This window comes from Medicago sativa, chromosome 2 (genome assembly GCF_051527215.1).
Source record: "Medicago sativa cultivar Bolivia chromosome 2, Bolivia_mono, whole genome shotgun sequence".
Lineage (NCBI taxonomy): Eukaryota > Viridiplantae > Streptophyta > Magnoliopsida > Fabales > Fabaceae > Medicago > Medicago sativa.
In genome coordinates this window covers 81,305,147-81,321,900 of record NC_140750.1, presented here as the reverse complement: position 1 = coordinate 81,321,900, position 16,754 = coordinate 81,305,147, and the positions used below count along the sequence as shown (strand labels likewise).

The window sequence follows — 16,754 nt, the reverse complement described above, 5'->3', positions numbered from 1 at the left end:
ATCTTCTCATTCATTTTCTTAACAACTTCATCTTCTTCCTCAATCAAAACCCAGAAAATACAACATGAATCTTTTCAACAACAACAACAATCTTCATAAAAAAAAAATCCAGAAAATCATCTCAAAACCCAAATTAGGGATTTAACCCAAAAAATGAATAAAATTGAAATAGAAATAGAGATGACGGGGAGTACGCAAATTAGCATTCAACTCAAAAACTATTCCAAACACCAAGCACGCAAATCTAAAAAATGCAAACGGAAGGACGAAGAAGGAGATCCAGAAGAACATATGGAAGAAGCTCCTCTCAAAACCATTTCTTGTTTTCAAATAACAGCTCTCTACGGTGTGTCTAACCCATTGACCTTCATCTGAAATTCTCCAATTTCAATTTGAAAGCTCTCTAATATCTGTTTTTGCTGCACTTTGAAGAAGGATACGGTAAAAGTAGGAGGAAGGGGCATACTTTTGAATGAGTTCCTTAGCTCATGTCAAGAAAGTACTATCTCCTACTACTTCTTCAACAATTTCCAAAAAGCTCATGAGTGATGAGAAGAAGAGGAAAGCAGAGGAGTCTTTGACAACCCTTTTTGTTCTTGAGCGCATATGGAGTCCAAATTCTAAGAACAAAAAAATGGATGATGTTTAGTTGATTTGAGTGTTGAAATTTGCTGTGAAAATCGGCTTCAGATCCATATAGGCTTTTTTTTTATTTATATTTTCTGATTATTTAATTCCTTTTTTAATTTATTTAATTTAAAAATTGATTTTTTGTTTTTTTAAATTTTTTTAATTACTTAATTACACACGTGGCATGCCACGTACACGTTGACGGGTCAAAATTGACCAAAAGGACGAAATGTGCAATGGGGCTAAAAGTTAAAGGGCCAAAATTGTAGTTTTCATACTTAGGGAGCCAAAATTGCAAGTTTTTGAAAATTAAAGAGGGAAAAATGCATTTTAGCCAAAAAAAATTTGTTACGGAAGTTATCAAAATGAATGTTCAAATATCATTTCTTATGAGAAATGATAAAGAGAGTAAGAGACGAATAATTTTTTGCACAAATACAAGGGCATTTTTGTAGTTTTTCAATAAAATGTAAGGGCATTGTTGGTTTTTCAGCAGAAACATCTCTCTCATCTTCCTCTTCTCTCTTTCTCTTTCTCTGCGTTTTCTCTATTCCTCCCCACACCACCATCTTCTTCACCAGCGCTCCCTCCATTCTCAACCACCATCGTCCTCACCCGCCATCAATCCGTTCAGATCTGTTCTCCCTCACGTTGACAGAGTTACTCACTGCTTCATGCTTGTCCATCATTTCCGGTCACCGGAGCTTTGCCCGTTCCTGTGATCTGCTTCGACCGTGATTTCCTTGATTAATTAGGTAACATTTTTATAAACTAACAACCAAATGCACTTTATTATTTTTATTTGTATTAGAGGGATGGAGTGTTCACTAATGGCAGCAATAAGCTAGTTTAATGGAGAAATAGTCTTTGGTTTTAGTTTTAACAGAAAATCTAACAGTGTTAAGTTGCAAATGGGGTTTCTATCTATTTAAGAGATCGTAGGGGTGGGTATTGTCCACTAAAAAACTAGATGGAGTGTATGTGTCATTTAAAGAAACTTTAGAGGAACATTCTATTTGCTCCCAAATTCCATAAAGTTAAAATGGCTTATGCTGGACAGCTTGTAGCTGTCATGGATGTCAACTCCGATTCACCATTTAGTGGATCAGGTTTGTTTTTCTCTACCTTGAAGAAACCTACGATGCATATATTGAATTAATAGCATTTATTTATTTTCTGGTTTAAAGGTTTTAGTAATATTCAGGTTTGTAGTATTTATTGGTTTTAGAGGTAGTTCCAGTTCAGACAAATCAACAATGACAGATTAAAAGAGAAAGCTTTAATTTTATCAACAAACTTATGTTTAAGTGAGGGATGGAGTGTGTCATCTATCACAAAAATAAATAAATATTTGTAAAGCTTCCAACAATGGCAGGAATATTAGCTAGTTTAATGAAGAAATACTGTTTTCATCAATAGACAAAAAATACTAGTGCTTTTAGTTTTAACAGAAAAGCTAACAGTGTTCAGTTGGAAAGGGAGGTTTCTATTGATTTAAGAGATCTTAGGGGTGGTTATTGTCCACTATAAAACTAGGCGGGGTGTGTATGTGTGAAACTTTTGGGGAGGTAAGTGTAATTTGTCCTAACTTTTGTATAAAACTGCTTGTCTTTTTATTTTATTTTGATTTTTTTTTTTTTTTTGTGAAGAATCTGGGAGGGTGTACCTCAAGAGGGGGGACACTGGTGTACTTCGGTTTACTTAAAGTTGGAGATTTATATAAAGCAAGCATGCTCTTTGACGACCTTAAGTAGCACTGTCCAAAGTCTTATGACAGTATTTTGAATGCAACATTTATGGACTGGCTTTTTAATGAGGGTCAGCCTAAGGAAGCTATGAAAGCTATGAAGTGTTATGAATCTTTATCAAATCGCAAGTTTAGTATGAGTTCTCAAACATCCAATAGTTTGTTGAAGGTTCTGTTCAGACATGACAAGAAAACTATGATGCTTGACGATCACCGTTCAGTCCACCAGGTTTGTTTTTCTCTTCCTTGAAGCCTACGATGCATTTCTAGAATTAATGTGAAAGTTCGTGTCTCTAGTAGTCTATGGAGGAGGATAGGTTCTGTAGCAAGCTGTGTGATAATTGGGTTTTCTTGTGGGTGTGTGCGGTACGGGGTTTTGGCATTTAGAGGGTATTTGTTTTCCAGGACTTTTGTGTTCTTTACTTGTTAGGCTGCTGATTGTTTCCTCTTGTATTGTTGTTGTGATCACAGATTGTTTTTTCTATCCATCTTTACCACCTTTCACGCTAAAGAAGGGCTAATAATATTTTACTTTCTCAAAACAAAACAAAAATGTGAATCGTTTTTTGTGTTCTTTATTTATTCAGGAGCTTTGCCGGTTCTTGTGATTCTGCTTCACTGGCGCATCCACAACTGTGATTTTCTTGATTAATTAGTTAACAATTTTTGAAACATTCATCGTATGATGTCTGTCATGTTTACTGCCATGTTTACATTTATTTTATATTTTGTTATAAAAATAACTTATACATGCGCTCATAGTAGTCGATAGCGGCCACGCGTAGCGTAGCGGCAACGAACTGCTACGCTAATTGTCGTAGCGGTGCGGAATTAGATAGCAGCGCTATAGCGACCGCTTCAGCCGCTATTTAATTTTAGTTGAAATATTTTTAAATTGACACTATTTTTAAAATATTTTGTATGGTTTCCAAATTTCTAAATTTATTTTAGGGCATTTTTGGGATTTTTAAAACCAAATTGACTCTGTTGTATGGTTTCTTTGTTCTTTTTTTTCTTCCTCTGTTTTATGGTTTCTCTTGTTTTATGATTTTTATTTTTATTTTTTCCTCTATCTTTTGATTTTTGGCATATTGATTTATGAATGTCTCATGAGATTTGAGTGTTATAATTAATTTTATATTAAATATAAGTTTTTTTTAGAAATATGTAAGTTTGTTTATATTTTATAACATTATTCATGTAATTTGTTCGAAAATAATCAAATATCGGTGACCACTATTTGTCATACCACTATACGCTAACCCGTTATCCCACTTTTGAGGTCGGCCTCTACGCACCGCTATCCGAGATTGACTACCATGTTGAATTTTGATTAAGACTTTCGATACTATGTTAGAGACTTTAAAACTTTCATAAGATTTGGGTGTTTTGTATGATCTATTAATGATTCATGAGTAAAAGCTTCATAAGATTTGGGTGTTTTGTATGATTTATGAATGTTTCATGAGATTTGAATATTATATTTTATTTTATACTCCCTCTGTTTCAAAATGAGGGTCGTTTTAGGTGTTTACACACATATTAAGAAATGCAATGATTAAAAGAAAGAGAATGATTATTTTACCAAATTATCCTTATTAACTATTAGTTAGTTTGAAAAGTACACCATCCGGTCACTATTATAAGCAAAAATCAACATTTTAAATACATTCATTAAATGATGTATATGGTCTTTATTGTAGACCACATACATCATTTAATGAATGAATCTAAAATGTTGATTTTTGCTTATAATAGTGACCAGAGGGTGTAATACTTTGGAAGTAGTGTGCAGAGTATTAATTGGAGGGTACAATTCAAAAGAAAAAGTTATTATTGCATTGAAAACTGAAAGTGACATTCATTTTGAAACAATTTTTTTTGGCTAAAGTGACACTCATTTTGAAACGGAGGGAGTATTAAATAAAGGGAAATGTTAACTTGTGCCCTTAAGGCACAAGTTTAGAAGACAAATGTAGATATGTTTGTTTATAATTTATAGTATTATTTACTTAATTTGTCAAAAAAAGTTATTAGATATGTTTGTTTATAATTTAGAGTATTATTTACTTAATTTGTCAAAAAAAGTTATCAAATAGTGGTCATAGCGCTATGCGCTATTCCACTATAGCATTTTTGGGGTCGGCCGCTACGCGCCGCAATCCGCAATTGACTACTATGCATGCGCTTAGGATAAACGCTTATCCAACAATTTGGACCTTTAGGCCTTCGTGATGGTGCACCTAATCCTGCAAATAAATAACTTTTTGGTGTAAGACTGCAATAGTATATAGAATGCACATAAATTATTTTTGCAGAATAGTTACATATTCTACGTTAAATTTTTTCTCTTGCTTTAAGATTTTCACTTCTGTTTCTATTTTACAGTAAGAAAGGAGGCACATCAAGCCCATTAATTTATTTGAGTGAAAAATAAAAGGTGATTTCTTCAGATTTACCCCCTATGCCCATTGACTCAGCAAAATCTTTGATGTGCCACTTACGTGGCTTTTTCTTTTTATTCTTCATTTTTTTTTTTGCTTGCCACGCGTGAAAAGATAAGAAAAGATAAGAAATAAAAAAAAAAATAAATTAAATTTATTCTTCATTTTTTTAAAAATAATAAAAAAATTAAATTTAAAAAAACGAAAAGATAAGAAATAATTTTCAAAATTTTAGAAAGTCAGAAAAATAAAATTAAAATTTTTTTAAATTTAAAAAAACGAAAAAATATTCAGATTTTGTTTCAAAAATTAAAAATAATCATAAAAAATATTTAGATTTTTTTTGAAATTAAAAAAATAGAAAAAAGTTCTAATTTTTTTTTAAATTCTGGAATTTAATTTTCAAAATAAAAAAATTTCGATATTATAAAAATTTTGATTTTTTAGAATTAAAAAAGATTTTTTATTTTTTCTACAAAAATAAAATTCTGGATATATTTTTTTAAAAATTCCAATTAAAATATGAAATATAGAATTTCGAAAATCATATAATCTGAAAAAATTCGATTTAATTTTAATTTTTAAAATCTTAACTTCAGATTTTTTTTGAAAATTTTAAAATTAGAAAAAATTCAGATTTTTTTTGCGGAAAGTTTATTCTTGAATATTTATAAAATCTCGAAATATTATTCCAGAATTTTGAAAATTTTCTAAAATCTGAATATAATTTTTTTTTAATTCAAATCAAAATCTTAATTTCAGTTTTTTTTAAAAAAAATTTAAATTTAGAAAAGAATTCAGATATTTTTTCGAAACTTTTATTCCTGAATTGTTATGAAATCTTTTTCGAAAAATAAATATAAATCATTATTTTTCCAAAATTAGGAAGATTTTAAAAAAAAAATTCTGGAACTTAGTTTTAAAAATAAAAAATTAGATAATATTGTATTTTTCGATTTTTTTAATTTTAATTTATATTTGGATTTTTTAGAATCTTTTTAGATTTTTTTTTATACATTTTCGAAAATTTCAAAATATATTAAATTTGGGATTTTTTATAATTTTTTCTTAATTTAAAAAAAATTGATTTTTTCCTAATTAATTCGTTTTTTTTATCCTTTTTGAAAATTAATTTTCATATTTTATTTAATGAAATATGATGTGGATAATCATTAATACACATGGCTAACAAAAAAAAAATTAAAATTTAAAACAAAAATCCATGTCAGCGCCACGTAGGAGATTCTGGTGAGTCACATAGTTTAGGGGGAATCTTTATTTTACAAGGACCAAATCTAAAAGAAATTTTTTACGGGGGGCAAAACCAAAAGTACCCTATTTTACAGGGGGTAAAACACTATTAACCCTAAAAAAAATTATCAAATTACTGATTTTTTTTGGGTCAAAAAAATATGTTTGGACCAAAAAATATATATACGAGTCAAATGTTCTAGTTGTCAATATTTTGGAAGTGAGGACTATAAAACAGTAAACTTGTGAAATTCCAACTTTTCAAACATTATGTTTTTTGAAACATGAAAAGAAATGTGCACCAAAAAAAAAAATGTAAGCGAATGACATCGCTGCTTAGATAATTTTGGTTGATTCCTAACTACCATTTTTTTTTATTGAAATGTTATTCTTTTTTTTTTTTTAGAGCTGGAATTTTATTCTCTTGTTTTTTCTTTTTTTGGTAACAAAAGGGAAAAACAAAAAAGGAATAAAAAAAGCTAAAAAAAACCCATACTAGGGTCGAACAAACTCAACACCCATGGCATCTGCTAAGAGGACAGAGGCCATATCAGGAGGGGTTTCATTCAAAATAACAAGGCTACTATCACTAAGAGCACCCTTTTTGGCTAAAAAATCAGCTGCAGCGTTACCCTCACACAAAGTATGTCGTAAACTAACCTCCTACTCTCTACGAAGAAGGTGCTTAATAGCCATGATTAAATCTCTTGTTTTTTCTTTGATTCTTATTAGTATTTATTGTTTTTATTTCTGTATTATTTTTGCTGTATAATATCAATGAGTGCCTTGACCGTCTGTTTTTAGTCCTATAATATCTATGGAAAATATATTACACCTTAACTTGTAGGACGAAGTTTCCTCATGATGGCCAACCAAGATGCCTAGTCTAGTCCTCCTTCATTATTTGACCATTTGACATATATTTCTCTCCTGTCCCTTCTAGTAATTTTTTTTATTACTAAAAAAACACGAAAATTTCAACATTTGATCCTACATAGCCGCCACTTCTTTGGCATCAAAGGTATAAATACAAACATGTTTTCTCATTCCATATTCAGTTTATTCATTTCCTTTGCCACAAAGAAACATCAATACAACAAGATTTTTCCTTTCATCATTCTTTGATTCTTACATTTTATTCGACACTCCATTTAGTTTATTGTTTTGGTTCAATTCATAATAACAGTATTGCCTTGAAAAGAAAAATAAGAAACACAAGCTTGTGTTGAAGCTGTTGAACAACAGCAAAAATGGAAGGGACTGATATATACAGAGCTACTAATAGTTTAAGAGCAAGAAGTTCAACTGTTTGGAGACAGAGTGGAGTTGAGGTTTTCTCTAAATCATCACGTGAAGAAGATGATGAAGAAGCTCTCAAATGGGCTGCACTTGAAAAACTACCTACTTATAATCGTTTGAGAAAAGGTTTGTTGACAGCTTCTCATGGTGCAGCTCATGAAGTTGATGTTGGTGATCTTGCTTTTCAAGAAAAGCAGAAACTTTTGGAGAGATTGGTTAAGGTTGCTGAAGAGGATAATGAAAGGTTTCTGTTGAAGGTCAAGGAAAGAGTTGATAGGTAACTATTATAGAAAATGTACTTTTTTTGCTTCATTGTTTTCTTTTGATCTAATTTCTCTCATAACTCAACATGTTTTGTGTTTTTTCTTCTCATTATAGAGTTGGACTTGATATTCCAACAATTGAAGTTCGATACCAGAACCTGAAAATTGATGCTGAAGCTTTTGTTGGAAGTCGAGCTTTGCCTAGTTTCATTAACGCTGCTACTAATGTTGTAGAGGTAGGGATAGATATCAGAACCTGAAAATTGATGCTGAAGACTTTTCTCTGTTTTTTTTTATCTGTTTTGTTTTTGCAGTTAAGTCTCACAAGTAAAAAAAATATATAATCTTTTTTTCGTTTCAGGGTGTATTGAATTTTCTTCATATCATCCCAACCAAAAAGAGGCATGTGGCAATTCTTAAAGATGTTAGTGGAATTATTAAACCTCGTAGGATGACATTACTTTTAGGTCCTCCTGGTTCAGGAAAGACCACACTCCTTTTAGCTTTATCAGGAAAGCTTGATTCAAGTCTTCAGGTGAATAATCAGACCTCCCTTTAATGTCATCTATATAATTCATTTTTAGCAAAAAGAGTACAACAACAACCAACAACCAAGCCTTATCCCACTAAGTGGGGTCGGCTAGCAAAAAGAGTAAACTTAATATTTAAAATTACATAATTTTGATACCAGTGTTTAATTTAAATAGCTATCTGGGAATGTGACCTACAACGGACACGGACTGAATGAGTTTGTACCTCAAAGAACTGCTGCTTATATCAGCCAGCATGATGTTCACATTGGAGAAATGACTGTGAGGGAAACCTTAGCTTTCTCAGCAAGGTGCCAAGGAGTTGGATCTCGTTACGGTGAGTCAATTTACCACCATATTATTGTTTTCAAAATCTAATTTGCCATGTGGCTAAAGCTTGACTTATTACTGTTTTTGTGATCCACAGACATGCTATCTGAGCTTTCTAGAAGAGAGAAGGCAGCAAATATCAAGCCTGACCCAGATATTGATGTCTACATGAAGGTATACATTAAATAAGATAATATCAATAGTAATTGGATATACTATAATGTATTTGCATATCTAATTGTATTTTAATATAATAGGCAATTGCAACTGAAGGTCAGGAATCAAGCATATCAACAGATTATGTACTTAAGGTAATACTAAAATACAGCTCAATTAATTAGTTGTCAGATCAATAAAAGTGTTTGACTTTAAACATAAGTACCTTTAGAAAGATACATATGATTGATTGTGATTTGCTAACAATGTGAAACTTCTTGCGCTGACAGTGTGTCAAAATTAAACTAATATTGCATTTTTTGATTGGTTGCTTGCTTCCAATTAACATTGTCCTTGAATAGGGTCTATCATGTCTTGCCTACCACTATAAAGTTATGATTCATGTCATACACTGAATTTTCTTATAAGTCAAATGTATTAAGTTTTATGTGTACAATTTTGCAGATTTTGGGGTTGGATATATGTGCTGATACCATGGTAGGGGATGAAATGTTGCGTGGTATCTCCGGAGGACAAAGGAAGCGTGTTACCACAGGAGAGATGTTGGTTGGACCAGCCAATGCATTGTTCATGGATGAAATTTCTACTGGGCTGGACAGTTCCACAACTTTTCAGATTGTGAGCTCCCTGAGGCAATATGTTCACATTATGAATGGCACTGCAGTTATATCACTGCTCCAGCCAGCACCTGAGACTTATGATCTTTTTGATGACATTATCTTAATCTCTGATGGCCAAGTTGTATACCATGGCCCCCGCGAATATGTTCTCGACTTTTTCGAATCTATGGGTTTCAAATGTCCTGAAAGGAAAGGTGTTGCTGATTTTCTTCAAGAAGTAACATCAAAAAAGGATCAAGCACAGTACTGGGTGTGCAGAGATCAACCATACCGATATGTAACTGTTACTCAATTTGCTGAGGCATTTCAATCATTCCATATTGGTAGGGAACTTGCTGAGGAGCTTTCCGTACCATTTGACAAGACGAAGAGCCATCCAGCTGCTTTGACCACCAAAGAGTATGGTCTCAACAAGACGGAGCTTTTAAAGGCTAACTTCTCAAGAGAGTATTTGCTCATGAACAGGAATTCATTTGTTTACATCTTCAAGCTAACTCAGGTTTGGAATCTTTTTCATTTATACATTCATGACCATGATTTTCTGTGACATAACGGTTTTCTCTTCATGCTTTGTTTTTCAGCTTTTCATCATGGCATTGATAGCAATGACACTGTTTTTTCGGACTGAGATGCATCGCGATGATCAGGATGATGCGGGTGTTTATGCCGGTGCTTTGTTTTTCACACTAGTAACGATGATGTTTAATGGAATGTCTGAGATTTCTATGACCATTGCTAAGCTTCCTGTTTACTACAAGCAACGAGACCTTCTATTTTATCCCTCATGGGCATATGCTATTCCTTCATGGATTCTCAAGATTCCCGTCTCATTAGTGGAAGTTTCTCTCTGGGTGTTTCTTACCTACTATGTTATTGGATTTGATCCAAATGTTGGGAGGTGAAAGAAGTTGCTTTTATTCTGTTTGGAGCATGTAGTATTGAATGTCAGTTCTACTATCTAGTTTGCATTTGTATGTTACTAATGATGTGAGGTCTTGAATTTTAGGCAGGATGTTCAAGCAGTTCCTTGTGTTGTTTTTCATGAGTCAGATGGCTTCAGGATTGTTCCGAGCCATCGCATCCCTGGGCAGAAACATGATTGTTGCCAATACATTTGGGTCCTTTGCAGTTCTCACACTTTTTGCATTGGGTGGCTTCATTCTCTCAAGAAGTAAGTAAAAATAACCAACACGTTTAATTTTAACAAAAAAAAGATAAAAATGTTGTTAAGTTTAATTTTTTGTAAGGAAACGAAACCTTGGCTAATTAATGTTTCTTACATTTTATCGCTAATGTAACAGAGGATATCAAAAGCTGGTGGATTTGGGGTTATTGGATCTCACCTATGATGTACGGGCAGAATGCTTTGATGGCCAATGAATTTCTTGCGAACAGTTGGCACAATGTAATTTCTTGAGCTTGCTTGCAACTTTATAATTCATCTACTTTTGTTCGAGAAATTTACAAGCCTGATTTATTTTATATACTTAATTATAGGCTACTTTTAATTTGGGAAAAAATTATCTCGATACCCGAGGGTTCTTCCCACATGCATATTGGTATTGGATAGGCGTTGGGGGATTGGTTGGATTTGTGTTCCTTTTCAACGCGGCGTTTGGTGTGGCTCTCGCTGTACTAGGCCCATTTGATAAGCCTAGTGCAACAATAACTGAAGAAGATTCAGAAGATGATTCATCTACCGTACAAGAAGTTGAATTACCACGTATTGGTGAGCTTTCCTGATTATATGCATATCACTCATGAAGGCAAACATATTGTACTTTATCATATAGTTTAGTAGCTGAACATTTTTCCTATTGCCTTTCAGAAAGTTCTGGTAGAAGAGATTCTGTTACGGAATCCAGCCAAGGAAAGAAAAAGGGAATGGTTCTTCCATTTGAACCACATTCCATCACTTTTGATGATATTGTATACTCTGTTGACATGCCAGCGGTAAGACTCGCACAAAGCGATATGTTCAGCTTTTAGATATCTATAACAATTCATATTTTCTCAGACAAAAATGGCTTTTCTCACATGATTTGTATTTCAACTGGCAGGAAATGAAGGAGCAAGGTGTTACAGAGGACAGATTAGTGCTTTTGAAGGGTGTTAGTGGCGCATTCAGGCCTGGTGTACTCACGGCTTTGATGGGTGTAAGTGGAGCTGGTAAAACAACTCTGATGGATGTTCTGGCTGGTAGGAAAACAGGTGGATATATTGATGGAGACATCAAGGTTTCTGGGTATCCTAAAAAGCAAGAAACATTTGCTAGAATCTCCGGCTACTGTGAGCAGAATGATATCCATTCACCTCATGTTACAGTTTATGAGTCCTTGCTTTATTCGGCGTGGCTTCGTTTACCTTCAGGAGTTGATTCCAGCACCAGAAAGGTTAGTTAGTACGTGCATTATTCGGCATGGCTTTGTTTACATTCCTTTACCTTACTTAATGAACATTACAAATGGTTGCAGATGTTTATTGATGAAGTCATGGATCTAGTGGAGCTGAACTCGTTGAGGAACTCTCTAGTTGGTTTGCCTGGTGTGAGTGGTCTCTCAACTGAACAGCGCAAGAGACTGACCATTGCAGTCGAACTTGTGGCTAATCCATCTATAATTTTCATGGATGAGCCTACTTCTGGTTTAGATGCTAGAGCGGCCGCAATTGTTATGAGAACTGTAAGGAACACAGTGGACACGGGAAGAACAGTTGTGTGTACCATCCATCAACCTAGCATTGACATATTTGAAGCATTTGATGAGGTATGTAGTGAATAGTCATAATAAATATCAATGACAAATGAAGCTTCCTTTTATAGTTCTTTTCCTCTTCATTAGACTTGAATCTGACATTATCCATATGCACTTCTAGCTATTCCTTATGAAGCGTGGAGGACAAGAAATATATGTTGGACCACTGGGTCGTCATTCTTCTCATTTGATCAAGTATTTCGAGGTAGGATCCCACTTTAGTTTAATAATACCTTAAGTGAATGACTCTCTTTCTTGATTGTAACTGGTTACTTAAGTTTTCAAATAACTTCCATTGTCCAGAGCATTGACGGAGTTAGTAAAATCAAAGACGGATATAACCCAGCAACATGGATGTTGGAAGTTACAACTACAGCACAAGAACTTAATTTGGGTGTTGACTTTACCGATTTGTACAAAAAATCAGATTTATATAGGTAAACTAATGCATATGGATATGAATCTATAAACTATAGTAGCTATTGCTGCCATGTTTGTTTTCTTGATTTGAAACATGCTTAAACTGTTTGGTTCGACTCTTCAGGAGAAACAAGCAACTTATTCAAGAACTTAGCGTGCCTGCTCCTGGTTCAAAGGATCTTCATTTCCCTACTCAATTCTCGCAGTCTTTCTTGGTCCAATGCCAGGCCTGCTTATGGAAACAACGTTGGTCATATTGGCGTAATCCGCCATACACTGCTGTGAGGTTTTTCTTCACTGCATTCATAGGCTTGATGTTTGGAACAATGTTCTGGGACCTCGGTGGAAAACAGTAAGTCAAACAAACTACTTTTAATTAAAAAATAAGTTCATAATATTGACAAAATATTATATTTTGTCATCTCCCTCTGTTTATCTACGCTGGAATACTAATTCCTTTTGGTGACTTGCAGCTCAAGTAGACAAGACCTTCTGAACGCTGTTGGTTCAATGTATACCGCTGTCCTCTTCCTTGGAGTACAGAATTCTTCTTCCGTGCAGCCCGTGGTTGCAGTGGAAAGAACTGTATTTTATAGAGAAAAAGCTGCTGGAATGTACTCTGCCTTACCCTATGCATTTTCACAGGTAACTATTATCATTGTTTAATCTACTGACATTATTATTATTATTATAACTACTACTACTACTACTACTACTATTAATTTAGTTTGCAAACTGAAAATTCTCATATTAACAACTCCCTCTTTATTACAGATTTTGGTAGAGTTACCTTATGTCTTTGCTCAAGCCGTGACATATGGAGCTATAGTCTATGCCATGATCGGATTTGACTGGACCGCAGAGAAATTCTTGTGGTATCTATTCTTCATGTACTTCACATTGCTCTACTTCACCTTCTATGGTATGATGGCTGTGGCAGTGACACCAAATCACCATGTTGCTTCTATTGTGGCTGCTGCATTTTATGCAATTTGGAATCTCTTTTCAGGATTTGTCGTCCCAAGACCTGTAAGTATTAGTATATAGTACATTGTGAAAGACTGTTTCAGTGGATGTATGTTAGATGTATCCTAACCATTTTCTTGCCTTTTGATAACAGAGCATTCCAATATGGTGGAGATGGTACTATTGGGCATGTCCAGTTGCATGGACCATCTATGGATTGGTTGCATCTCAATTTGGAGATATAACTACTGTTATGTCGACCGAAGGTGGAAAAGATGTGAAAACTTTCCTTGACGACTTTTTTGGTATCCAACATGACTTCATAGGATGGTGTGCACTTGTGGTTGGTGGAATCGCAGTGGGCTTTGCCTTTATTTTCGCTGTTGCAATCAAGTCCTTTAACTTCCAAAAGAGATAGTTTTCACTCTTTCTCCAACAAGAAAGATTCTTTTTATTTTTTATTTTCCCTCCCCAATTTTTCCTAGCTTGTCTAATACCTGTATCTATATCCCATGCCGTAGTTTCTTAGGAAATTTATTTCCCCTTTGTTTGACACAATTTAAAGTTTCCTTTATAAATGTACAAGCATTTGAATTTGAATAAGACAATACTTTTGTATTATCATTTTGATCATCAATGAAATGTAATGTATTTTTTGAGGCCAGCCTTTTATGCACATTTTTGAGTTCTTAATTCTAAGTTCCTTGATAATTGATATTGTTCCACTTAATACTGAATTTGCATACAAGAAGTTATTTGCATCAACTGTCAAATATGTCCTGTGAGTCAATGCTGGAATATTAAATTCAGCCTCTTCAATTTGAAGTACACTGTGTATGCAGAGTTCTTCCTCAATGAAGAAGTTTTGTTAATGGAAGCATGTTGCTTGAAAATTGGGTGTCATATACATAATTGTTTTGTAATGAAGGTAACTGTAACTTTTGGACTTGCGCATTTTGGTTTTCTTCATGTTGCTTTACTAGTCTTATTATGTTATGCAAAAGTTGTATGACTCATAGTTACGGATAAGTGGAAAGGTCGGTCAAGCGAAATGAATTGTTTTAAGTGGGAAGGGGATAACATAATGTGAACCGTGCTATTTAAATACAAGATGTACAATGTAAACCCTAAACTTTAAATAATAAAAAGGAATTGCAATTACTCTCCAATTGGTCAGTCCGAGATATAAACACAATTGGTCGAACTTCGTTACCAAATATTGTGTTTATATCCCTTTGTTTCTTCACATCTTGATTTACCTAAGATGTTGTTCTAACAAAGAAATGTTATTGTAACTTAGCAAAATGGTAGCTCATATTCACATTGTGCTTTGTGTAAATTTTATTTCATTGTCTGTCAACTAATAATCATAAATCCCTTAAAAACTAAATCATATAATGCATGATTTTTAAGGTAAAAAAAAGGGCAACCCGGTGCACTGAAGCTCCTGCATACACAAGGTCCGGGAAGGGGTCCCACCATTTGGTGTATTGTACGCAGCCTATGTTGTTCTAACAAAGAAAAGTTATTGTAACTTAGCAAAATGGTAGCTCATATTCACATTGTGCTTTGTGTAAATTTTATTTCATTGTCTGTCAACTAATAATCATAAATCCCTTAAAAACTAAATCATATAATGCATGATTTTTAAGGTAAAAAAAAGGGCAACCCGGTGCACTGAAGCTCCTGCATACACAAGGTCCGGGAAGGAGTCCCACCATTTGGTGTATTGTACGCAGCCTTACCCTGTTTTTACACAAGAGACTGTTTCCAGGACTTGAACCCGTGACCTTACAGTCACATGACAACAACTTTACCAGTTGCGCCAAGTCTTATTATGTTATGCAAAAGTTGTATGACTCATAGTTACGGATAAGTGGAAAGGTCGCTTTAAGTGGGAAGGGGATAACATAATGTGAACCGTGCTATTTAAATACAAGGTGTACAACGTAAACCCTAAACTTTAAATAATAAAAAGGAATTGCAATTACTCTCCAATTGGTCAGTCCGAGATATAAACATAATTGGTCGAACTTCGTTACCAAATATTGTGTTTATATCCCTTTGTTTCTTCACATCTTGATTATTTTATACCTAAGATGTTGTTCTAACAAAGAAAAGTTATTGTAACTTAGCAAAATGGTAGCTCATATTCACATTGTGCTTTGTGTAAATTTTATTTCATTGTCAACTAATAATCATAAATCCCTTAAAAACTAAATCATATAATGCATGATTTTTAAGGTAAAAAAAGGGCAACTCGGTGCACTGAAACTCCCGCATACGCAGGGTCCGGGAAGGGGTCCCACCATTTGGTGTATTGTACGCAGCCTTACCCTGTTTTTACACAAGAGGCTGCTTCCAGGACTTGAACTCACCCGTGACCTTACAGTCACATGACAACAACTTTACCAGTTGCGCCGTGACCTTAGAGTCACATGATTTTTAAGGTAGTTTTGATTAAAATCAAACTTCTTAACGATATCACAATTTATGACTGGTTTATAATGTAATTTTTTCCACACCTATTGTGTGTCATATTAAATTCATATTTTCTTTTTGTAAAAATATCAAATCCATATATTTTTTAACATATAATTTGTGAAATACCAAAAATAAGAGCAAATCACCATTCCAGTCTTCTAAATTGTTGCAGGGACTGAAATTTTGGTCTTTCAAATGTTAGAAACGTTTAGTTAACATGTTAAGGACATCTTCAATTAGAGTATATTTCAAGAAATTTTATAAGCACTTTCATTTATATATATTTTGTCATTTAGATTCTTCGAAATTGATCCTAAGAGAGACTAAATAGATTAACAACCTTCAATTTCATAGATTTATTTGTTAATTTAGAGGATCTTGTTATTTAAACTTATGATACATACCAAACATTGATTCATTCTAAAAATTGCATCATACGTCAGCCATCAATTAAAATCTATCAACATTTTTTTAAAGTAAACAAATATTTTGGCAGTATAAGCAACAAATATTGAAATTATGCAAATGCTTTTGAATGTGATTTCTTATATTAATGTTAAGGATTAGAGTAACTATATTGAATGAGTGGGTTGGATTTAGTGGAAAAAGATAGACTTCTACAACATAATGAACCAAAGTTTAAATATAAAGTTTGAGAAATATTCATGTTTAATGTCTGACATGCCTCAAAGATGATTATCAACTTATCGAGAAAACAAAGCAATGAAATTTCAATCAAGCTAACTATGTTAAGAAAAGAAAAAAAAGAGTCCTTGACGACTTTTTTGGTATCAAACACGACTTCATAGGATGGTGAGCACTTGTGGTTGGTGGAATCGC

The 16,754-nt window shown here is 33.5% G+C and overlaps 1 protein-coding gene across 5 annotated transcripts; it reads left to right on the top strand.

The window, feature by feature from the left end:
- The first annotated feature begins 1,168 nt into the window (after positions 1 to 1,168).
- On the top strand, positions 1,169 to 14,094 carry LOC146951397 (pleiotropic drug resistance protein 1-like). Of its 5 annotated transcripts, XM_085747363.1 has the most exons (25): positions 1,169 to 1,385; positions 1,691 to 1,739; positions 2,280 to 2,606; positions 4,766 to 4,817; positions 6,525 to 6,715; positions 7,259 to 7,648; positions 7,750 to 7,870; positions 7,996 to 8,169; positions 8,342 to 8,501; positions 8,592 to 8,668; positions 8,752 to 8,805; positions 9,116 to 9,790; positions 9,873 to 10,189; positions 10,302 to 10,462; positions 10,593 to 10,696; positions 10,789 to 11,020; positions 11,120 to 11,244; positions 11,352 to 11,684; positions 11,766 to 12,056; positions 12,166 to 12,249; positions 12,348 to 12,481; positions 12,589 to 12,816; positions 12,938 to 13,109; positions 13,239 to 13,493; positions 13,585 to 14,094. In XM_085747363.1, exons 6-25 carry the CDS (start codon positions 7,323 to 7,325, stop codon positions 13,846 to 13,848), a joined length of 4,287 nt encoding a protein of 1,428 aa, XP_085603489.1. In that variant the 5' UTR covers positions 1,169 to 1,385; positions 1,691 to 1,739; positions 2,280 to 2,606; positions 4,766 to 4,817; positions 6,525 to 6,715; positions 7,259 to 7,322; the 3' UTR covers positions 13,849 to 14,094. The 5 variants fall into 5 exon arrangements, with proteins under 5 accessions (XP_085603489.1, XP_085603488.1, XP_085603487.1 ...); XM_085747362.1 differs by lacking the exon at positions 1,691 to 1,739; XM_085747361.1 differs by lacking the exons at positions 1,691 to 1,739; positions 4,766 to 4,817.
- Positions 14,095 to 16,754: the final 2,660 nt, after the last annotated feature.

What these genes read in the sequence shown, in the direction of transcription:
- LOC146951397 (XM_085747364.1), top strand. Translation starts at nt 7,323, where the DNA reads ATGGAAGGGACTGATATATACAGAGCTACTAATAGTTTAAGAGCAAGA. An exon ending in ACATCTTCAAGCTAACTCAG is followed by an intron (nt 9,791 to 9,872) that starts GTTTGGAATCTT and finishes TTTGTTTTTCAG; the next exon opens with CTTTTCATCATGGCATTGAT. An exon ending in TTTGATCCAAATGTTGGGAG is followed by an intron (nt 10,190 to 10,301) that starts GTGAAAGAAGTT and finishes AATTTTAGGCAG; the next exon opens with GATGTTCAAGCAGTTCCTTG.